This window comes from Eubalaena glacialis, chromosome 4, assembly GCF_028564815.1.
Source record: "Eubalaena glacialis isolate mEubGla1 chromosome 4, mEubGla1.1.hap2.+ XY, whole genome shotgun sequence".
Taxonomy (NCBI): Eukaryota; Metazoa; Chordata; class Mammalia; order Artiodactyla; family Balaenidae; genus Eubalaena; species Eubalaena glacialis.
Genome location: NC_083719.1, coordinates 22,676,056 through 22,700,893, shown reverse-complemented (window position 1 = coordinate 22,700,893; position 24,838 = coordinate 22,676,056). Strand labels below are relative to the sequence as shown.

At 35.5% G+C, this 24,838-nt stretch overlaps 1 protein-coding gene and 1 pseudogene across 1 annotated transcript; both read right to left on the bottom strand.

Moving 5' to 3' along the window:
- Positions 1–1,543: 1,543 nt before the first annotated feature.
- LOC133090488 (EH domain-containing protein 1-like) lies at positions 1,544–21,079 on the bottom strand (annotated as a pseudogene).
- A 266-nt stretch (positions 21,080–21,345) lies between these two features.
- Positions 21,346–22,206, bottom strand: LOC133089607 (microtubule-associated protein RP/EB family member 1-like). The gene is given in 2 exon segments (XM_061187680.1): positions 21,346–21,553; positions 21,555–22,206. Coding segments are annotated over 2 exon segments (801 nt in total). The 5' UTR covers positions 22,148–22,206.
- Between the last annotated feature and the right edge of the window lie 2,632 nt (positions 22,207–24,838).

Here is a 24,838-nt window from a genome sequence, read left to right as displayed (position 1 = left end):
GAGGAATATCAGGATTAGAAAAGTTTGATATCTTTTCCATTGTTCCACAGCTTGTGGATGGTGGAGCAGAGATTATAAACCACAGTCATTTAACCACAGAATTTACAGAGATGACACGTGATCCAAATCTGAAGTGTGATTTATAATTACTTAGAGTTGAGAGTGATAGAGCTGTGGATCGTGTTTGCTGCGTTGATGGTGATGCTGATGCTATGGTGTGTGGCGGGTTGTGTAATTGGGTGCAGTAAAAAAACAAATCACATAATAGAATAAAATAGAAAGCCATTTCAGGAAGTGTATAAAGACATAAATTACTGTAACATGTTCAGGAAAGTAAACATATTTTTTATTTGAACATGAAGGTATTGTAAGAAGATCAAGTTAGAAAGTTGGGTAGTTAGAAAGTAAAATAGGCAATTGTGAGTTAATCAGATCAGAGAAGCCGCTGTATAAATGCTATGAAGCTTGATATTTTCCTGAAGAATATTAGCAAATAACTGCAGTGCTTGAAGAAAAGTGGTGGAGCAGTCATATTTGTGTTACACCTCATTCTTCCATATGAAAAACAGATATTTTATTCAGTTTCCTGAGATAAAATTTACACACATTAAAATGCACCTGAATGTATATACTTGCATAACTAACTCCATCACCCCAAATGTTCCTTCATGCCTGTTAGCAATCAAACTCACCCATCTTCAGCCCCAAATAACCAATGATTTACAGTAGCCAAAACTTGGAAGCAACCCAAATATCCATCAACGGGAGACTGGATAAACAGATGGAAGTATACTTATGCAATGAATTTTTTTTTAGCAATGACAAAGGATCAACCATGATGCATGCAGCAACACAGAAAAATCTCAAGAACATTATGTTGCATGAAAGAAGCCAGCCACAAGAAAACACGTTTACATTAAATTCCCAAACAGCAAAACTAATTATAGAAAACATCAAGCATGCAGAACTGCTTAAGGTAAGGAGATTGTTTTGATGGTTTGATAAGAAAACCCTTAATTATGGAGGTAATGATAGTTTTTTGATAAACAGATTTGGGATATTAAATTTCCTGCACTTGTATATTACAACTAAAACTTTTTTTAGAAAAACATTATTTTGGAAATCAAGATACCTGAAATTCAGATTTAAGTTACAGTTCTGTTATGTATTAGCTATAAACTCTTTAGAAAGTTATGGTGTCTTACTGAGATTCAAAATCCTATAACCAGCGTTTGAGATAAGTTTTCTCATTGAGCTTTGGTAATTATGAAAAGGCATGACACATATTAAAGTGCTTAATGGAGTATCTGGCTCACAGTAAACTAATTTCAAGTGAGGAGTAGATAGATATCAATACTGTTATCCTATCAGTACTGTTATCCTATAAAAAAAAATTTTTTTTTCTTACCTTTTTCAAAAGCTGAGGAAACATCCGCTCAGTCCTTAGGGTCCTTGAGAACTGGTGACCCTTCCCCTCCTCAGTCTCTGCCTGGCCGGGTGCTGAGATGGCATGGGGGGGCGTGGGGGGGCGGGGCAGGTTGGGTCACTGGTGCTGCTGCTTGGAGGATGAGATCAGGCAAGGGGGCAGGTCAGCGGGCACCTTGTGGCCCTTGAGTTTGACTTTGGCGAGGTGGTTGCCCAGGACAAATTCCTCGTCTCCCAGCAGCCCGTCCTGGTCTACATCGGCCAGCTTCCAGACCTGCCCCGGCACCGTACGGGGCCGCATGGACTTCACCATCTCCTACTTGGCGTTGGTACTCATGATCTGACTGCTGAAAGGTGACAGTATGTAGATCTCATTGCAGGTGGGCTTCTCCTTGTCCACCACCCACTCAACGTCATCAGTGTCCTCACCAGGCCCCTCATAGTCATGCCCCAAGCGCCTATTCTGGAGCCATACAAGGCACGGCCCTTCACAGCCTGGCCCGGCACACCATGCCATCATCCGGGCGTGTCACTGACCAGCATATCGTCCATCATGTCCAGCAGCTTGGGCTTCAAGGCCTGGAACTTCAACCAATGCATCTTTTGTCCTCCGGGCCTTGATGACCTCTGAGAACTCTTTGGAGATACCCACTTCAGAAGCGTCAAAGAGCAGGATGTTGTGGTCCACACGCTTGGTGAACCACTCCAGGCCCTCCACAAGGTCATAACCTCTCCTGAGGTGCTTTCTTTCCAGACAGAATCCCGGGAGCGCCGAGGATGTGTATGCTGTCCAACACAGGGCTAGGCAGCTGGGCACGCACGAACCTGTTGGGGAATCTGTACCGAAGACGTTGAGCTTGTGGAAGTGGTGCCACAGAGGTCACAACGTGCAGGTGTTGCCGAGCACCACATCCTCGGCGAGGCTGTGTTTGGTGGCGAAAAAGGAGTCAGTGGTGTGCTCGGCCCTACACGAATTCCCAGGAAGCCCTTCTTCATCAGATGCCTCCTGAAGGGGGTTTTGCGCATACTGTACAGGCCCACGAGCAGTAGCCTGGGCTACGGTCAGAGTCGGAGTCGGAGTCCTCCAGCGGCGGGGAATGGAACTCGTGGGAGCCTTACTGCTCCTCCAGGGGCAGCAGCTTCCGGGGGATACAGTGACCGCAGCCCCTCGGCCACAATTTGGAAGAGCTCTGGCTCCTTCTTGTGGCGAGTATTCTTGCCAAGCCAGCTGAACGTGCTGCCAGAGCTGTGGCTGGCTGTGGCTGGCTGTGGCTGGCTGTGGCTGGCTGTGGCTGGCTGTGGCTGGCTGTGGCTGGTCAGATGGCTGGCTGAGAGCCGGAAGAGGGCGGAGAGCCAAGGCGGGCCGGCGGCGGGGACGGCGTGCGCTGCGCGTGCGCACCGCAGGGTCGGTCGTAGGCGCCTCTCTTCTGCGGATAATCGGCTGGGGCTGAGGAGATTTTAAATAGGGGATTGGAGGATTTACTTTAAAAGACCAAGGTAAATGCATCTGTCTGATCTTGTGACATCTACCATTTTGGAGCACATTGTGTGTTGCCAGGGGGAGGTATCTCTACTTTCACTAACTTAGAGAGATAGTACGAGTTAGGTGTTTTTATTGAGAAGATCAAGACCAAAGAAGACGTGACTAAATGTTCAGAGACTCGATTTATGGGGATGTTATTTAAAATGTAAGAATATAACTAGGTGAAATTAGCCCTTAAGAACCAGTTAGAAAATAAGTTAAGAAAACACACTTGTATATATGAGACAATTCATAATTTACTGCATTTATTTCTTAATTTATCATACTTTACCCATTGATGTTTAATAGACAAGGTTTGGTAATTTACTATCTCAAAGTATTTCTTTTTAAAAAGGAACTTGTAATAATGTATTAGCCCAGACTCAGACCAAAAAGTGCCTTTACTGCCCTATCAGATGGTCTGTGTTGGGACACACATTACATGGGAACTTCAAGATGCTCAAGTTTAGTTAATGATGGATTGTTTCACAGCAAAAGATCAAATAGTTTGTTTCCTTATACTTCCAACTAAATTATTCTGTTCTGAAAGAAACTAATCAAGTAGAATCAACTACTTATGTCTTGCTCTCATTTATGAAATTCTTTTGTTTTCCTATCATGGAATAGAGTAAAGCTATGAAGTCATAGGTGTTTAATTTTAATATACATTAAAGTTTTATAGCACATGATGGGGTTCTTGTGTATTTTTGCATTTCCCAGAAATGACTCAGTGGTATTATTTTTAGTGTGCCCATAAATATCTAATGAACATTCAATGAACCATTAAGAGAAAAAGTATTTCCCACTGCCCCTAATAGCTTTTTATCAAAAAATAATGAAATGAAAAATTGACGGTCCAATGTGAGTTTGATACAAAATTGGAATGCAAAACATGCTGTCATTCACATGAAAAATAATAATTAATGTGAAATGCCACTACATGACAATTTGCATTAACCCTATTCATAAATAAGACTATTGTTCTGAAAGCCCTGAAATGACATTTATGTTTTGTTAAAGGTGAATATATTCTGAATCAACTCTCAGAACACGAAGAATTATCTTTTATCAAAGTTGTGCCATGGAACTTTGTTTAATGATAGAAATGTTCTGCAATTCTGGATTATCTGACATGGTAGTTACTAGCCACAGGTAGCTATTAAGCACTTGAAATGTGATTAGGATGACTGAGGAATTGCCTTTTACATTTGAATTAAAGTTCAAATTTAAATAGTTATATGTGGCTAGTGGCTATTGTATTAGAACAGTCTTAGATTGATCATGGGAGTTATTTCCACATTGGACAGTTATCCATAACAGGGATTAGTAACTGTGAGGGAGGGAAGCAGGATTTTTTTATTTGACACAAGATCAATGATCTGTTCTTCCTCTGAACTTAAGCACCAAAGAGAAAGCTGGCACGTATTTTACAAAGATTTCCCACAAATTTTTCTAAGTATAACTTGTTCATATGATATGATGAGAAATTTTCTTTTCCAAGAAGGGTATTGAGAATTGACTTGCATTAACATAGCCTAGGAATCTTAACTAAGAACTGAACCCCACCCCTCCTACCATTTTAACTTGTCTCGACTTTGTCCCTAGATATTCTTGCTCATGAATTTAGGGCTAGAAACCAGTAGGTAGATATTGTATTTGATTCAAGGAAATCCTGTAAGCCAATATATGATAACATAATTTGCTTATTTAGGCAAATAGCTCTTCTAAAAGGAAAAATTTTGCTCACCTGGGCAAGCAGTTTGGTTATCAGACAAGTTTACTTATTAAGGCCATTTCCTGCCTGTGCCTACAATCCTAAACTTTTGTGTGAAAAATGTTTCCAGCCCCAATGAGCTTCTCACAATGAAAGAGTTGCTTTAAACCAGTTGGCCCCAGACTCTGATAATTCTGTATGTATCTTCCTCTTCTGAGATGCACTAAGATTCAGTCAAGGCAGTGTTCTCCATACCTGCACTGGTCTAAAAATTAGTTTGCTTAATCAATAAGTTTTCTGGTGACCTTTTTTAGGGAGTCAGTATTGCACTGAGATATTGATAGTAGTCCCTAGTTAATAATGGTTAAAATTCACACTTTCTTCTTTCTGGAAAGAAATGGAAAGAAGTTGGTAAAGGCCCAGATCCGAAGTTAGCCACGTTTTGTTTCACTCTCCTTCTCTATAAAATGAGAATATTAATAGTACTAATGCCACATGGTTGTTAATAAGGTTTGAATTCATTGATTCATAAGATTCAGTTAATTTTCTCCCATTTAAGCCCTGAAGTGACATCGATTATTTTTAATATTTATCCTAAAAAAGAAATATCTCATGAAATGTTAATATTTTCCCAGTGGAGTGAAAAATATCATTAAATGTTTGGATAAAGCCGGATTTATGTATTAATTATATAATAATATTAAATATGATATATGTTAATTATATTTAATTATATAAAATTACATTAATTATATAATTATATACATTAGCTATATAATTAATATAAAAGTCAAATAGAGCCTTTCTATTCATAAAAATATATATTATATATATATAAAAATATATTGGAGTTTTTTAAGAGTAGAAAGGCTGTATTTAACTTTGAGTTTCAGCCTTACGCTACAGTCCAGATAACCAGAAAACTATGCGTTTCTGATTTCAGACACTGGCCCAGGGCATAGTAATGTTCCCAAAAAAATTCATGGGAAGAAGGGTGGTTGGAATAATGCAGGATTGTACATGGTCCTCCAATGCCATAAACAGCTGCACTCTTTCCTTTCCAGTAAAATTATCACATACACCAGCTTTTACAGTCTTCTATGAGAGAAAAATTGTCACTATACAATACAATATTCAACTTCATATAAAAGTTATTAGTGAAATGTTGAAGAGAAATGAGGAAAATTGTAGAATTAATATACTAAAGACTGGAACTGACTATACTGACAAATGAGAGCACATTTCAATTAACATTTGCCAATTATGGGAAATCCAAATTCAGCTTAATCGACACCTATATCAAATCCTTTAGTCCTATAAATTAGCTTCCTGGGACACATAATTCCAGGAAAGTTTAACAGAGGCATCTATAATTGATGTGTTAGCACTCTCACAGTATGCCAGAGAGTGCATTTAGGTGTCACTGGTCTATTTCAGCACTACTGGAGATGAACAAATTAACCAGCTGCAGAGCCTATGGAGTTTCACAAAAAAGTCTATTTTAAGGTTTCATGTACTTGGAGAAGATTTAGGATGAACATATGGGATTAAGGAGTTATACAGATAATGGTAACAGATTTTATAATGCAAGAAACACCATCGCTTATTCAACTATTTTTCTCTATCAGTGCAAGCTCTTTATCACCATAGAAACACATAATAGCATTATGAAATCATTGTATGCTTAGTGATTGCCTACATAATAACAAGTGTTAACAGCAGAGTCTAACTCTACTTGACATTGTTAATGCAACAAAATGTTTAATTTTTCAGGAACATGTAGACTCTAGCTTGGATGTAAATATTGAAGAACATAATGCAAATTAAGTATAAGCTATTATGGAAAGGTAAGTGAACCCAGAAAATAAATTAATTTAAAACATATGCATTTATACTTGCTCTTTCACCAATTAACATATGTATGCATTATTATTGTTGTATTCCTGGAATATATTTATCATTGTCTAAAAATTAAATCCTATCTAGCTAATATGAACATGACAACATAATTCAAACAGTTTACTGTCAGGGAGATGATTGTGCAAAGACATTGCTTTGGTTAATTAATCTTTGTACTTGACAAAGTATTTTTCACAAATAAAAATTTAAATAATTGGATTTATTGTATTTCCAGGAAATATCAATTGCAAAAAATATTGACAATGTTTGAAGAAAAAGCAACAGAAAGCCAAAATAATCCTTGTACGTAGATTAAAATAGTTGAACCATAATCAATAAAGTGTCCGAAACCCCCCATAATTATTCCATGAAATATTGTAACAATTGGCAAATTTTTATATTTAATAACAAATTTACTCTCTCTGAATATTTTCATATTAATTTAAGGGAATAATTCCTAGAAATTTACCAAATCTATATATTTATAGCATGTTAGAAGTTTTTAAATAAGTAGAAAACAAACACATTTAATCAATACAGATATTTTAACATACTAAATAACAATAAAACATACTTGGGTGCCTTTATAATATGTCCATTTGGCTAGGCCAAACTGCCTTTCCCAGAAATCCTTTTCCTACTAATTTCCCATTAAGATGGGTCATAAGAGAGATTCTTGTGCATGATACAGTCATCTCTCAGTGTCTGTGGGGGACTGATTCCAGGACCCCCGAGGATACCAAAATCCTCAGATACTCAAATGCCCTATATAAAATGGCGTAGTGTTTGTCTATAACCTATGTATATCCTCATATATTTTAAAATATCTCTAGACTACTTATAGTACCTAATACAATGTAAATGCTGTGTAAATAGTTGTAAATACAAAGTAAATGCTATGTAAATAATTGCCAGTGCTATAAATTCAAGTTTTGATGTTTGGAAATTCTGGAATTTTTTTTTCCAAAATTTTCAATGTGTTGTTGGTTGACTTCTTGGATGTGGAACCGTAGAATCCGTGGATATGGAGGGTAGATTGTATTTGAAAGACAGAAGTGAAGCAACAGCCATTTTGTATATCACACATGCTGCTACTTAATTACTTGCTCATCTTATTAGCATGACACAGCTGCTGACCCTTAAAATATTCCACCTTCCCTAGGATCTTCCTTCAGCTTCTCTGACTCTTGGTCCAGGTAAGTGTGTTTAGTAAAAGTGTACAATTTCAAAAGATACAAATGCTGTTTAGGTCTATGGTGAGAGTACATGGATGAAGCATGAATTTCCCTGGGTGGGGATGAGGATTCCACTGGGACAACCTATGAGAGCTGAGATAGTTGGAAATAAATATGCTGCTTTTACATCCTGGGTGTCTATATCCTGACCAAATGCCAGCTGTTGCCATCAGTAAACCTTACTTGCTGCACTTCCTGGTAGATGGAATAAACAAATTGATTCTCAGGGAGACAAAGAGAAAAGAGTCCATATGAGGTCTTGAGTAGTGACCCAAGGCAAATTTGTCCAAAGCTCACCAGTATTTTGAGACAGTCTACTTATTGGCCTTCAGGGCTAATTCACGTTGTCAGGTTTATTGAGCATATTCTCCTACCTGTTTCCACTTTCTCTTATTAGCAACAATAAAATCTACAAATATAAAAGGGAAACAATAATAGAAAATAAAGATATAGGCCAGGTTTCACTCAAGGACATAAGATGACATAATCTGATCAGATTCCTAAATTATATACTTAATCTTATGAATAAAAATAAACAACAGCACAGGGTTCAAGAAAAACTTTGAGATTATATTCAGCATAGTATTTCACTGTAACAAGCTAGGTGGTCTCTAACAGCTGGAAGTAAGGGGTCTCACATGTGAGTACTATAATATTGAGTCCACCAAGAGGGGGCAACCAAGGACACACCTCTGTTGTAATCAAAACTGAGTTTATTACCGTGTTGTGCCTAGAGCGAGAATGCAGCACAAATGAGCCTCAGGAGTGACTCCTTTTTCTTCTGAATCTATGGGGAAATGTTTCTTGTGGTTTTACTTCAGCCAGAGGTTCATTATTGTGGCTTACAAATTAACATTTTCGAGGAGGGCTGTCAGTGGTTTCTGATTATAGCAGACTATGGATTTGTTACACACGAATATCCTAGAAAAAATGAAATATAAGAAAACTCAGTGGTTCAAACTTTACATTATTTAAAGGTCAATAAATCTAATGATAACTTTGCTACATTTGCTTTTTAATGGTAGTCTTACACCCAGCAATGGGTTATTTAATTTATGGTTGATTTTTAAGGGAATGATACATATCTTCTCAAATATGTTTACCTAAAGCTTGGCCTAGAGCTGAAGTTTGAGCATCTTTAGCTTGTCTTTCAACTTATGGGACATTTGAAGAACACTTGAAAATTCTCAGTTACTCTTGCGGCACTATGTTGGTTGCTGATGATAAATGGAAATCTATGGACATAAGAGGAAGTTGGATTCAAATCTAATCTTTGGATATCTGGGCAGGCACATATCATGACTAATGTAAGATCTGGGTATAATCAATAGAAATGATGTGTGGGGTTAGGAATTGTCCTCATCCCCTTTCTGGTTTACCTCACTTACTGATTATTTCAACAGCACAGAGGACTAATCTTATTCACTACAATGTGATTCTCTATCTTTTACAAATTATGATGCAATGTCTTATCAATAAATCTTCAGTTCAAGCAACATAGATTTCCAGCACTGCCTTGTATGATTTTCTACTGTATTGTTATCTAACTATCAATAAGTATAAAAAAGCAAAGTATGTGGTCAAATATGAAAAATTTCACATCAAAATCTCATTTTTACATCAATTGTGAGATAATTATAAAATTACCTAGAGACAAATATCAAGAAGAATGTGAAGAATGTCTTTGGAAATAGATTTCTTTGTATAAGCCATCTAAATACATTGTGCTTTTATCTTCAAAGCATTTGCTATCTCTAAGGGAAAATGATAGTTTCAAAAATAATGTTTGCATTGATTGATTACATAATTTGAGAGACTTAAAAATGTTAGAGATTTTCAGAGAGAAAATTCTTGCAGGCAATTGTTACATGAAATATTCTGATTATTTTTCATTTTAGAAGCCAAGCACAATCATATTAATAGTTTTATGTAGAGAGTTTTCTTATTGTAGGAATGTCCGTACCATTTTATTGTCCTTTTAGCAATGTTTTTAGTCTTTATAATTTTAGCAAATTTTGTGTATTCATTACTACTTACCTTAAAATACTTTGGTACTTTGGCATCCTTTTATCTGCCTTTTCTGTGTTTCTATGTTATTTCTGTAGTAGTAAATGATTCAGGAATAATAGAGTCATTGTTTATTTGTGAAAAAATATTAGATAATCTTATTTTTACTATTGCTATTACTTACTATATCAAAAACTACTTATTGAACAATAATTACATTAAGCCTTACTTCAAGACAGTAAATAAATAGACTGATTAGATTTAACAACTTGAAGTGATACCATGGAGAATGATAGTGATAAAATAAAAATATTTAAAAAAATGAATTAACTCATTTTATTTAAGCTTAATGGCTTTAAATAATGTCAGTCTCTTAATAATATCTAATATTTAAGGCATGCTAGATTGAAAGGTACTAGTGACTATTCTTTTTCTCTCTGCCCATACATATATGACATATATGTATCATATATAATATATCATATATGTTATAGATATTATATATATGATATCACATGTATATGATAGCACTATACATATATCTATCTCTCTGCTTATCTATTTATCACCTATCAATATCTATTTATCATCATCTATCTATAGAGAGATAGGTGTCTTAAATTGAGCTTTTAAAAAAATCTCATCATTGATTATGGGGTTTATTCATTAACTTTTTTCTCCTTCTTAACCAGTTTCCTAGTTAATTGCCAATTTTACCTTCTCCATGACTCCCCATTTTATTTTCTAACATCTATAGCCAAGTTTAATATGTTAATTAAACCTCAGCATCTTGAGTTTAGGCTCTTTTTGCAATATAACTGGTCAGCTTTCAATATTTTTACCTTTAACCTATTTTTCACAATACCAGCAAAGGTTTATTTTTGCATCATGTGCAAATGATGAAGCTTAAAACTCTTAGCATGCTTACATGGATATATAACATCTTATATGGATATATAATATAATTTTTACTAATATAGCATTTCTGTAAATGCAGTGAATAATTTCAGCAGGGCCAAGCTACTTCTGTCCTTAATGTCCAAATAGTTTCATACTTCTGTGTCTTGGCTTATGCTATTTCATCTGGCTGGAATAGCCTTATCCATTGGTGTTCTCTCTTAAACAAAGTCACACAAATTCAAGTTCTAAAAATGTTTGTATATCTTGACAATTCATTATTCTTTCTTCTTCACACTCATTGCACTGTGTTCTGTACTCAATTATGGCATTCCCTATTGCACTTTTACTTGATTATTTCTTGTTGTCTTAATTTTCTAATAAATACTTTAGAGTCGGAAATTAAATTTAACACATCTTTATATGTATACACCTAGGCACGTCTCAGAATATAGCAAGTACTCAAATATACGTTTTTTTTAAATACAAAACTTTGTCTGACAATCATTGACAAAAGAATCTGTTCATGTACAAACTATTTCATGTAACCAAATACGATGAACCTTCTGGAATGTAATACTTTCTAACTAGCAGTGTGGTTGATCCTATAAAGCATCAATATATAATTTGAATTATATTTTTTTTATAAAAGCATCATATCTAACAGCAAAATGGAAAGTGGCCTTATGTTCTGATTCTATGTACACTTTACTATAAATTTCTCTCCTATCATTAAACTGTATTAATAAAGTATAAACTGACTGGAGGAAAGGAAAAATTGTTCATGTGACTATATCTCTTCATTTTCAAGACATTAATATTACTATGTTAAATCTACTTTTTACACTTTTCAATATCACTGAAACTGTCTGACAATCAATGACATTTAAAATTGCTATCAGCCCAGCATGTGCCAACTTGGCTGTTATTCTTGGTGGTATGACAGCCCAACTGTAAACTCTCAACAATTTAGTCAACAAACTAAGAAACAGTGAAAGCAGGCACATGAGTCCTAGTTGTTGGGTGAAAACGTTCACTTGCAGGAAACATCGATTAAGAACAAGCATCAAAAATATAAAAATGGATGTCAACAATTTGGGAAAATATTGAAGATTTTTGGAAGAAAGCCCTTAAAGAGAAAACACTCAAAAAACTGCTATATTCTCATGACTCTTTACTGGAAAGAGATGATACTGTGTGGGAAAAGTATTTTAAAAAACCTTAACTGTTTTATTTTCTCATTGACCATATATTTAATTTTAAAATGATATATTTTTAGTATCTATGTCTAAATAAACCTAAAATACCTTTTTATTATGAATATTTGTTTAAAAAGGATATTCTATACTGGATAATATGTGGTGATAATATCATAAGCTTATTAAGCACTTATCAAGCTATTCATTATGGCTATAGTCCAGACTATAGCTAACATGAGTAATAGTTACTTAAGCTTAAAGTCACATATTTTAATTACTATATATATAGAGTACATATATACATATAAGCACACTTGCACAAACTAACAACTAACAAACATACATACACACATATACATAAATGCATAATTTAAATCTTATTTTGGTAAGAATTTGGCTGAGGAAGATGATAGTACTTTTATTTCAATTTTCTACCTATCTATGTCCTTGTTCTTTAATTTTCAGAATTAATATTTACCTTTAAAAATTGCCCTTCAGGCTCAATGTTTATTTTCATAATTGTCTTTTCAAATTCTAATAGCAAAATCATATTTTGGGTAGTTTAATTTTCATTTCTCTTAACTTCAGTGATACCCAAAAAGTTTTGTGTATTTATTGTTTTTTTCTAAAACCCCTATTGATTCTCATAGGTTTTGGGGAAGATTTTCTTTTTAATCAGAATCTAACTCATAACTTCTTTTTTTCTGTTGACTCGGGGTTAAAAATATTACTGCTAAAGTTTAGGCATAAACTATGGGGGCAAATGTCTTGACCATTTATTATATATCTTCAGGAATATTGTTTGTTTTTATTATGTTAATTCATCTGTTTATTGACAAATTTTTATAAAATGTCTTTATTTGAAGAAATATATAATAGAGAATTATATACTTTATAGACGATGAATGAGAATCATTTTTCAAGGGATAAATTTTAATTTTGAATTTGTTCATTGTATTATCTTTAGATAAGGCAATATACCATGCACACAGATTTCAGAAAAGACCCTCTGGTCTTTTTACCTCAATTTTTCGATTCTTCGCTTTAAAATCAGCAGTGGTTTGCTTCTCATTTGTGGCAGAGGTTGCCCATTTGTTCTCCAAACCATTTTTTTTCTTTCTGGACAGAGCCAGATTTCCTTTCCTAGGCTCTCTGCAGTTAGTGTGGTCATGTGACTCAGTTGTGGCAAGTAAGTCATCAGAAGTTACACAGATGACTTCCAGGCCTGGCCCCAAATATTTCCCATGTGTTATTTCTACCTTCTTTTTCAGACATGCTGGCTGAATTCAGAGGATTCAGAGTTCTGAAGCAGGGTAGACCAAACTGGGGAGGGGACCTGTGTACCTGAAAGACCATTTATAAGACCACATATTCATCAGACAAACCCATTTTGGATTTCCCATGAATAAGAAAGACACTCCTGTTGCATTAAATCACTGGATTTGGGGGTTAATGTATAAAAACAATCACTCCAAGAACAGTTTTTTGTCTTCTCTCTGACCATAGGAACATTTTTCCTCTGATTCATGGTTGAGCTGTATTTCTACTCAGCCACTGACATTCATTGTTCAATTATTTCTTGACCTTCTCCACAATTGATTCCAGCTATGGTTATTCTATATTCTTACATGGCCTTGAGATTCTTCCCCTAGATTTTTAAATGTGACATGAACATTATAATTGAAATAATTATAGCATTTTTATAATAGGCAGAAACCTTATATGCACAATGCAAATGCAATTTTAGACACATTGTTTGTTAATTTTATGTGTCAAATTGGGCCGCAAAGTGGCCAGATATTTGTTCAAACATTACTCTAGGTGTTTTTGTGAGGGTGTTTTGGGTGAGATTAACATTTAAATTGGTAGAGTGAAGTAGATTGGTCTCTATAATGTAGAGACCATCTGTTGATAGCTTAAATTAAAAAAAAAAAAAAAATTAAAAAAGCTTACCTTCCTCCAAGTAAGGGAGAATTCTTTCTGCCTGATAGCCTTCAAACTGAATGATCGGCTTTTTTCCTGACTTCAGATTTGAACTGAAACATTGACCCCTCCTATGTCTCGAGCCTGCTGACCTTTGATTGGAACCACAGCATTGGCTTTTCTAGTTCTCAAGCCTTCTGACTTGGACTGAAACTAAACAATCAGCTCTCCTGGATTTTCAGCTTGCTAACTCTCTACAGATCTCAGGTCTTACCTCTTAATATATATATATATTAAGAATATATATATATATACACACACACGTGTGTGTGTGTATATATATACTATTGTAACAATAGTATATATATATATATATACTATTATACAATGTACAATATTGTAACTATTGTAACATGGTATTTCTTGGAAGAACAACTAGAAAACAAAATGAAAACAGCAAACAATTTTTTGTAAAGGCAGCTATTTATAGAACTAGACAATGGGATTAATTGAATCCTATCAACAGCATAATGAGGAAGAAAATAAAGTTCTCTTACTACTAAAATATTAAAATCATTGTGAAGATCTAAGATTTTTTAGGCTAGTGAAGAAAATCAGGCACTTCACTAATTAGCTTCCATAAACACAGGAAACTATTAGTAGAAAAGAGAAACTTAGAAGAAGAAAACATTTTTTAAAACATCATTAATTGTAATATGCTGCTTAATTTTTTATTTCAAAATGTCATCATTTAATGTGATATTCAACTGAGCATAAGGCAAAAAAAATCTGTTTTATTTTTATTCTATCATTTGACAAGTATTGACTTAGTGTCTACTAAATGCTGGATACTGAGATTATAACAGTTATAAGACAGAAGACGTGGTTTCAAAGGCACTCAAAATTTGGTGAAGCAAAGTCATATTTAAAAACATAATAGCAAAAGTAAAGTGTTATAAAAGGTGTAATTCCAAAACATCATAGTGACATAAAAATAAAGAGGTAAACTCAACTAGTCTTGGGAAAGAGATTAAGAGAGGTTAAGGAAGGCTCTCTCAGAGGCAGTTACTTGAGTGGAGTCTATTAGGTTAAAGCATTGGTTTGGTAGACCAAGTCTCAGAGTGCAGATCAGTAAAAAGGTAGCATAAGAAAATACAGACTTGAAACAATATGTTATGTTTGGAAGATCATAAGTTGTGGGTAAGAGGGCAGATTTGAGAGAGGAGGTGTTAGCTGCAGGAGAAAGGTAAAAATGTACACAGGCATCAGTAAGTTTTTTGTATGTTATATGCAGGAAACACTTTTCTTTTTCTTTAACTATCCATTCATGCTGTCCTATTCTTCTTCCTGAAAGCAAATTTGTTGAGTCAACAAACTATGAAATCATAAACCGCAGGGATGGTTGTTTTCTTCCCACTGTATATTAGAATGTGTTCCTTTCTAATGATTTAGGCATTGGCCTGGATTACAATATTGGCTAATCATATTTGGAGTTAAGTTAACTACGGAAGTTTTAGGAGGGTTTTCTTGCTCTTAAAAAGAAATTAAAACAATTGACTTATCCAACACTGCCTGAATTTCTGAACTCTTCGTATTCCTTTCAATTTTGCTTGAAATAGGCCAATAATTTTTCTAAACTCTTCTTTTTTGTATTAACTTGATAAAAATTTACAATAACTTTGAACACTCACATATGGCTTTCCAACCTATTCACTTAGAGCCTACAATGTTTTCTTTTTTAAGAAAAGTCATCCATTTTTTTAAAAGCTATTTTGCCACTGCATAACATGTGGTACCATCTTTTCAATTTCTGAGATTAGCATCCTCATTTTTGGAACTTACTTTCTAAGCCATTGCCACACATTTAGATATTTTGCAACAATAACACCCAGTTCCTGATACCAGTATTCTAAGTTAGTAAGCACGGACTAAATTATGCTGCAGAAACAACGACAATATTCTCAAGGGATTTATATAGAAAAAGTTAATTTTCTATTCACACACCATGTCGCATGTAGGTTGGCAGGGGACTCTGGGAAATCAATAATTCTGGGTTACTGGATGATGGAGAGTTTACTAGTTTTAAATATATCACATGGGACATACAACCTCCTCCATCACAGCAGTAGAGAAAGAATGGAGTAGTTAACGATAAATAAAGATTTCTCTGACCCTTCTTGGAGTTGAAAAACATTTCTGCCTGTATTTCATTCACTAGAACCTTTCCTATAGACTAGAAAATTCAGAGCAGGAGAATATCTCTTTCTCTGCTTTAATATAAATCATATATTTTATTGCTATTGAAAAGGATTTTAGGGAATTCCATAGCGGTCCAGTGGTTAGGACTCTGCACTTTCACTGCTGATGGCCTGGGTTCGATCCCTGGTTGGGGAATTAAGATCCCACAAGCCACGTGGCGTAGTCAAAAAAATGATTTTATTGCTTTTTAAAATATTTTTGTTTATTTAAATATTATCCTCATTTCTGCATACTTAGGGATTTTTTTACTATTGATTTATTGAATTTCTTATAGTGTTTGTGATGTGCTATATGCATATTACATTATCTCCTAATTATAAATTTGTGTTTTCTTTCAAATTCTTATGTTTTATCCTTTTTTTTTTTTTTTTTTTTTTACTGTTTAAGAGTACTGGTTAGGATCTAGAGAACAATAGGTATAATGGAAGTTACTGTTTCCTTTCTGAAAGTATACATTATTATACTCTTCTATCCACTGAAAGTGTTGCCTTTTGGGCACATGTATCCATGCGAAGATGTCTGATCCAACCTTCCGTCTTGCTGCCTCCAGACTGTTGATTCTTCTATCCCCAATTCATGCTTAATTAAAGTTCAAAAATATAGACCACAGGTATAAGCAACGAACCTGGAGGGAATTGATACTTTCAATGATACTTAAATCTCTGGAATAGTCATTTTCTTTATGGTACTTTTTGGCTTTATAGAGCAACCTTGTTTATTTTAAATTATTTATTTTCTTATTGTTAAGTTTTGATTTTTTTATTTTTAAATCCTGAATATAATCTATAGGCAGGAATGCAATTTTCAATTACACTCTCCCATCCTGTGACTCTTTTCATTTTCTTACTAGTGCTTTTTGAAGAGCCAACTTGTAACATTGATAAAGTCTAATTTGCTATGATTTTTAAATGCTATTTTCAGTGTTATAGCTAAACTATTTTCAACTAACTTCAAGGCACAAATGTGTTTTTCCTGTATTTATTCTAGAAAATTTATGGCTTTAGGTTTTACATTTAGGACAATGACCTATTTTTAGTTAATTTTTTAAAGTTGTGTATATGTTGTGTGTGTGGTTTTTTTTAATGTGACTATTCCGAATATTCCAGCACTATTGGAAACACCAGCTTTTTTCCCATTGGATTGGAGTCCATTAAATCTCAATCAATTGACAAGTATATGTAGTACTCTTTCTGGACTCTGTTCTCTTTTATTGATATATTTGCCTATACCTTCTGCAACCACATTATTGTGATTAATGAAACATTACTGTAGGTCTGGGCACGAGATAGTTAACCATGTGAAACTTCCAACTTTTTCTTTTTCAGTATAGCTTTGGCTATTGTAATTCGTTGTCATTCCCAGAAGTTTCAGGTTTTTATTCTAAAGGAGACATGGAGAGAAGAATCTGAGTTCCACAGTGGCCACTGTTCACCCTGCCCCCAAAGCCTGCAGCAAGAGTGAGACTTTCTCAGGACCTCACAGATTTTGAGTCAACACCTGATATTGTCCTTAGAAAAGAGCCTGAGAGAGGCTGGAAATTTCTTCAGTGTATATGGCTTTAAAGGGTTCTGTAATACAGAGGTCCCCAACCTCTTTAGCACCAGGGACCTGTTTCGTGGAAGACAATTTTTCCATGGGCGGGGTGTGGGGCGTACGGTTCAGGCAGTAACTGAGGAGTAACTGGGGAGCAACGGGGAGCAACAGATGAAGCTTTGCTCACTCGCCTGCTGCCCACCTCCTGCTGTGCGGCCCAGTTCCTAACAGGCCGTGGACCGGTACCAGTCCACGGCCCAGGGGCTTGGGACCCCTGCTATAATATTTTCCTAGCTTCTCTTACTGATTAATTAAAATTTTTCCAGAATTCTTCTTACTGGTGGCCAGCAGCAGCTGTCCCAGGCGAGCTAGTACTAGCATCACTTCTCTGTTTAGAAGTGCCTGTCTTTTCTTAGGTTTCTGGTTAGTTGGTCACCCTGTGACCTCAGTTTTTGATGGAAACAAGAAAATTTGAATTTGCTGATTGGTGTCTTCTGTGTGTTGGTTTGCTTTTGCTGTTATTACAAGTGGGAATGATGCTGTTTCGAGCTTTTTACATCCTAAATGGAAGCCAAAAGGCACACAGTCCTTTAGCCATATTTTGAAGACTTTCAGCATAGCAGGCACATGTTTCCAAAATTCAGCTCGGTTCCCCTCCTTCTGGTTTAGCTGAATGGTAAAAATCTCCACCCAACACATATCTTCTTCTTATTTGAGCTGATTTTTTTCCAAGACTCCTTGTAAGATCAGTAACGCGACCTTGCTGTTGAGAGACATGGGACTAGAAGTAGGTAAGTTTGGAATGATCCTGGATAAGAAAAAGTTCAGACTCTTAATGAGGAATGTGGTAATATGGATGGAAAAGAAATGGTGGGTTCAAGAAGCAGAGGAGAATTAATTTAATGATTTATTTATTTCTGAGATATTTAAGAAGTAGACAATGAGAAGGATACCCATGCTTTTTCTTTGTGTGACTGAAGAGTGTGAAAGTCTTACTTATAGCAAGTTATACAAGTAAGATAAAAGGTTTTGGAAAGAAGACAAGTAGTAGACATTATTTAAGCTCCTTTCTGTGTGTATGAACTGAGCTGTTGTCTTTCAGATGTATTCTTTTATTTAATCTTCACAATTACCCTTTAAATATATATTATTTTGATAACATTTTTACAGGTTAGGAAACTCAGTTTTAATGAAGTTGAGTAGCATGGATACTATGTGGCAGAACAGAGAACATGCAGTAACCCAGGGTTTGTAACCCTTGGCACTGATGACATTTTAAGCCCAGGTAATTCCTGGGGGGAGTTGTCCTGTGCATTGTAGGATCCCTGGACTCTACTCATTAGATGCCAGTAGCAACTACCTTCTCACTCAGTTGTGACAACCAAAAATGTCTCTAGATATTGCCAAAGTCCCACAGGGGAGGGGAGATTTGCCCAGTTTTGAGAACCATCGATCTAATCTCCCTTACTCCAAACTTTGTGCTATTAATGAGTCATATATTGCCTCTTGGAGTTCAGTATGTATCTTTGAATTTGACGTTAATAGATTATGAATATTATAACTACCCTAATTCTAAATGGAGGCAATGGTGAAAAATAGCTTATAAGTATTATCAGAAATTTGGGAAAATTAGTGAAATTGTCTTGGTCTGATGGTAGTTTTAATCTCTCTAACATATGCATAATTAGTGATACTAAAGAATTTCACCTAACCCATTTTGTTTCATATAAGATTTTATTAGCACAATTAAGCTGCTCTTTAAAATCCATAAAAGTCCATCTGTCTGTAGTCTTGAGGCAGGCACATCTTTTTCAAGGTCATTTTGTAAATTGATAATTAACCTTCTAAATATAGGTACTTCATATTAAAGGTCTTTTGCCATATCTAATTAAAGCAAAGCAGTTGTATTTTTATCTCCCAGAAGATATGTGGCTTGCATTTATATTAGCATTTCAATTACAATGATGATTTCTTGGTTTTTATCAAAATAAAATGGTGGATGAAAACAACATCTGTTGAGATATTAACAGTAGTATTTGTGTATATATTATTATTATTTTTTTTTAATACAGAATTTTACGTAGAAACTGTTTAAAGTAGCAAAAAACCCTGTCAAGACAGACCAGGTGGAAAATGGGTTCCCAATAAAATGGAATTTTAGGGGAACAAAAGTCTAAAAGGCCACAAAAGAGAAATAGCACCACTGTTATTTGAACAATGGCTAGTTACTTGCATGTTTTGGCATTGTTAGTCACTGAATCTGGGTTTTCCTCTGAATTCCACACAGAGCATGCACTACACAACAATTTTATCATAAAATACCTGCTTGCTACACACATTTTAGGACAAGCTACCACCAGAAACAAATCAATACAAATACATCAGGGGCAGAACAATCTCACTAGTGGGTAACACACATTTTGCAGAATTCTGCTGAACAAAGGAACTGAATAGGCTGTGGGCAAAGCAAATGAGGGAGTTAAGGAATGAAATATTTTAAATATTAATAATTAACTCAGACATGGTACTGTATATTCTGCAAAAGAAAATTAACATTTAGTAACACGCTAACATTTTTATCTCCAAAGAGATTAGTGCACTGGCAAAGTATTCCGACAACAGTGGAGGGCTGTGGACAGCGGGTACCGAAAACACCCAGCCTTGCAGATCCCAAGGTAGCAGCGGCCTTCCTTCACTGATCACTCCCTTTGCCAGAAGTCCAGAAAGAACTTGCAGCATGATCACCTATCTGCTGAACTTCCACGCTAAGCAGCAAACTTTAGGGAGCCAAAGAGGAGTCCCCAGTGGGCAAGGACAGCAGAGAAGAGAAACATGTTAAATGTAAACTTAAAAGACAGTAAAATAGGACACAACCCCCATTCAAATCCCAGAGATGTGGGCAAGTCCCCAAAAGTAGTTGTTAGATTTAAGAACTGGACACACCTCATTTCAAAACAACAACAACAAAGCACAGTACATAGAAATATCAGGGATAACTGGAAAAATCACCAGAGAAATGTTCTATGAAAATCAAGCTCTTTGACTCAAAACGTCTCAGGGCTGAAACACACCCTCTATTCATCCAGGCAACAATGTCTGTTGCTTCTTATCAGGGATGCAACTGGTCAAGGACACTAAATGACTTTACAAAGCAACTTTTCAAACTTTCCTTTTGGGCCAAGGTCTGGGCCTGTGAGGACCAGGCAGCCCCGTGAGGGCTGGGAACAGCAGGTCCCAAAGGTTCCAGGTTCTAGCCCTTCCTTCCCAGACACAATGTCAAACATACAAAAGCTCCTGTCATGTTACATTTTACATTTTGAAATATGGAAGCATCTTTTAAATACTCAAGGCATTTATTTATTAAAACGTTCTCTGTCAAGATTTCACATTAACTTAAAATTCAAATCAGTCTTTACATTTCTCTGCTGAGGTCTCCACCTTCTCCAGCCATCAGTGCTACCGGCATCTACACAGTGAGCCCCATGGTCAGCCTCTTTGTTCCCTGGTTGAACCAACTAGATGTTAATACTGCTCTGCTACAAGGTAAAAGCTCCTAACTCAAACTTATTGGAAAAGGAGTGAAACTTCTGCAAAGTGCACTTTAAGAAGAGGTACTTTTTGCTTATGAAAAGAAACCAGTGAGTCCTCTGAGAATAATAAAAGGGAATATTTTACAGTTAAGCACATGATTTGGAGTGAAGAATTCGAATGATGCTCAGCTTGTCCAGGCTGTTAATACTCTTCTTGTTCCTCCTGCGGGCCCCCTTCATCAGGTATCATGAAGCCTTCATCTGTGGCATAGAGAATATCCACAATCCTCTGCAATACAGGGTTGTTTTCCCCCTCGTTCTCCTGGCAAATCAATTCAATGTTCCTTAGCTTTCCAAAGTAGAAATCTCTCTCTTTCTCCAAGTCTTCGACGGTAAGTTTCAATACGTTGCTGCATCAATTCAGCTGCTTCGTCATCCCCGTTCCCCACAACAGGATTCTTCAGCATCATGCCCGGGCCAGCCTTAGGGGTTGCAGTAGTTCTGTGTGTTGCAATGGGCCTCTGTGGAGCTGCACTGCTAGAGCTGAGAGGTTTCTTCGGTTTGTTCAGAGCTGGAGCAACAAGGCAGGGGGCCACCGCAGTTTCTTGACCTTGTCTGGCAGCTACAGGGTCATAGTCTTTCCCATCATAGTTTGCATCAAAAAACTTCTTGAACCACTGAACGAATTCAAAATTGTCCTGAAACTTTCCTTTTACTAATTTGTCCACAGGAATTATTTTGTCAACACCCATCCTCTTAAAACCTGCTTGTAGTATTTTGAAGTTCTGGATGTATTCATGTTCTAGCTTAGCTTGGAATTTCACTTTCTTCAAGGCAATGGAGCCAGGGAACAGCATGTCCATAAACTGACAATAGGCAGCCCCTGAGTACAGCTGTTCAATCTTTGTCAGATTCAACTGCAGAGACTCATTGATCCAGGCCAGCACGTCATGTCGACTGCGGTTATCACTGGTGACCGACGTTGAGTACACATTCACTGCCATCTTCGGCTCTCGGCTGGACCGCGTCCGCTGCCCGTTCCCGGCTCCGGTTCCGTCTTCGTCTCGTTCAAACCGCCTGACCCCACCCGCTCCTGTGTATATATTATTAATAAGCTTTTATTAAGCACCCACTTGTCTGAATCAGAGATTTATAGATTCCAAAAGAGATCACACAGAAAAGTACTAAGTGGGAAAAACAGAGTCTAATAACTGATAAAAATTTAAATATGAAAAAAAGTCATGGGCCTATTGATGTATGGAATCCCAAATTGGTTTAAGATTGAGAAATTAGAACGCTAAAATGAAAGACTATTGAGGAAAAAGCCAGATAGGCACAAGTTAAATGAAGACTAATTGAACAACATAAAGAAGATTACCATGCAAGGATTAAAACCAAGATATTAAGTATTCCAATAAAACATTTATTATTGTTTAGCTGTTAAGTAATAAAGCAATTGAAGGAATGCAGTTAAAATATAATGGGCCACATTACAAAGGAATGCAGTTAAAATATAATGGGCCACAATACAAAGAATACACTTTATTCTTTCGAAAATTTGAACTACCTTTGTAGTTAGGTGTCTGCATTCAAGATCCAACATGAATTGATAACTGTAGAAACTTGGGAGGGCTTTATTTTATTTTATTTTTTTAACATATTTATTGGAGTATAATTGCTTTACAATGTTGTGTTAGTTTCTGCTGTATAGCAAAGTGAATCAGCTATATGTATACATATATGCCCATATCCCCTCCCTGTTGCATCTCCTGCCCACTTTCCCTATCCCACCCCTATAGGTGGTCACAAAGCACACGCTGATCTCCCTGTGCTATGCAGCTGCTTCCCACTAGCTATCTGTTTTACATTTGGTACTGTATATATGTCAATGCTACTCTCTCACTTCATCCCAGCTTACCCTTCCCCCTCCCCGTGTCCTCAAGTCCATTCTCTATGTCTGTGTCTGTATTCTTGTCCTGTCCCTAGGTTCGTCAGAACCTTTTTTTTTTTAATTTAGATTCCATATATATGTGTTAGCATACGGTATTTGTTTTTCTCTTTCTGACTTACTTCACTCTGTATGACAGACTCTAGGTCCATCCACCTCACTACAAATAACTCAATTTCATTTCTTTTTATGGCTGAGTAATATTCCATTGTATATATGTGCCACATCTTCTTTATCCATTCATCTGTTGATGGACATTTAGGTTGCTTCCATTGTTCACATGATATAGATTGTATTATAAATACATTTTTAATTTCTTTTTTAACAGTTTGAAGACAAAGCTAAGTAATATCTGTGTATATAATTGGATGATATAACCCTCAAGTCTCTCTTTTTTTTCTTTTTCTTTCTCAGTTTTTAAAATTAGAAATATAATTTGCATTTAGTGAATTTCACAGATCTTATGTGTACATTGGATGAGTTTTTACATATATATAATCTTTAGATCTATTTATCTATCAGTTGAGACTTATAAGATTTCCTTTACCCCAGAGAATTTCTTTTTATTTTAAATGGTATATTAGATGGTTTTAAGTGTTTTTTTGTTTGTTTTATTTGTTTTTAATTTAGATATAATTGACATATAAAATCATGTAAGTTTAAGGTGTACAATATGTTGATTCAATATATTTATATATTGCAATATGTTTACCACCTTAGTATTAGCTAAAAGCATTTCTTTATGTACCTCTTAGGGCAATTTTTTCCCCAGAAGCAATCACAAACCACATTTCTGATTTCTCTAAATATAGAATAGTTTCACCATTCCAAATTTCTTTGTGCTTCACTTATCTCTCCTTCTACTTGCGCAAACCCTGGAAATCACTGATATTTTTATCATCCTTATAGTTCTGCCTTTTCATGAATATTACATAGTTAAAATCATACAGTAAGTGGCCCTTTTAGACTGGCTTCTTTCACTTAGCAACATACATGCAAGATACCTCCGCGTATTTTCATGGCTTGATAGTTCATTTCTTTTTATTACTGAATAATATTCCATTGTATAGATATAAACATGGTATTTTGTTTATCCATTCATCAATTTAGGGACTTATTGACTGCTTCCATTCTGGCAACTATGTGTAAAACTACTGTCAATAGTCACATGAAGATTTTTGTGTGAATATTAGTTTTCAATTCATTGCAGTAAATACTGAGGAGCTTAGCTAGATCATATGGCAAGACTGTGTTTAGCTTTGTAACAAACTATCAAAAAGTCTTGCAAAGTGGCTGCTCCATTTAACATTCCTGCCAGCAATGAATGAAAGTTCCTGTTGCTTTACATTCTTGCTAGAATTTGGTATTGTCAGTGTTTTTTGGATTTTAATAGCGGTGTAGTAGTAACAAATTGTAGTTTAATTTGCAGTTCCTCTCAAGATTATTTCTTTATCTTTGATATTCTGCAGATATGATATACTTAGGTATAATTTTGTTGTTGTTGTTTTGTTTTATCTTGGCATTTTTCCTGCCTGGTGTTCTTGAGCTTCGTGCATCTGTGGTTTGGTGTCTGGTTTGGCAGTTTGGTATTAATTTAGGGAAATTCTCCATCATTATTGCTTCAAATACTGCTTCTGTTCCTTTCTCTCTTTCTTTCCTGATATCCCTATATATGTATGTTACATTATATGCTATGTTACAGTTTTTGTTCTTACCCCGCATTTCTTAGATATTCTGTTGCATTTTT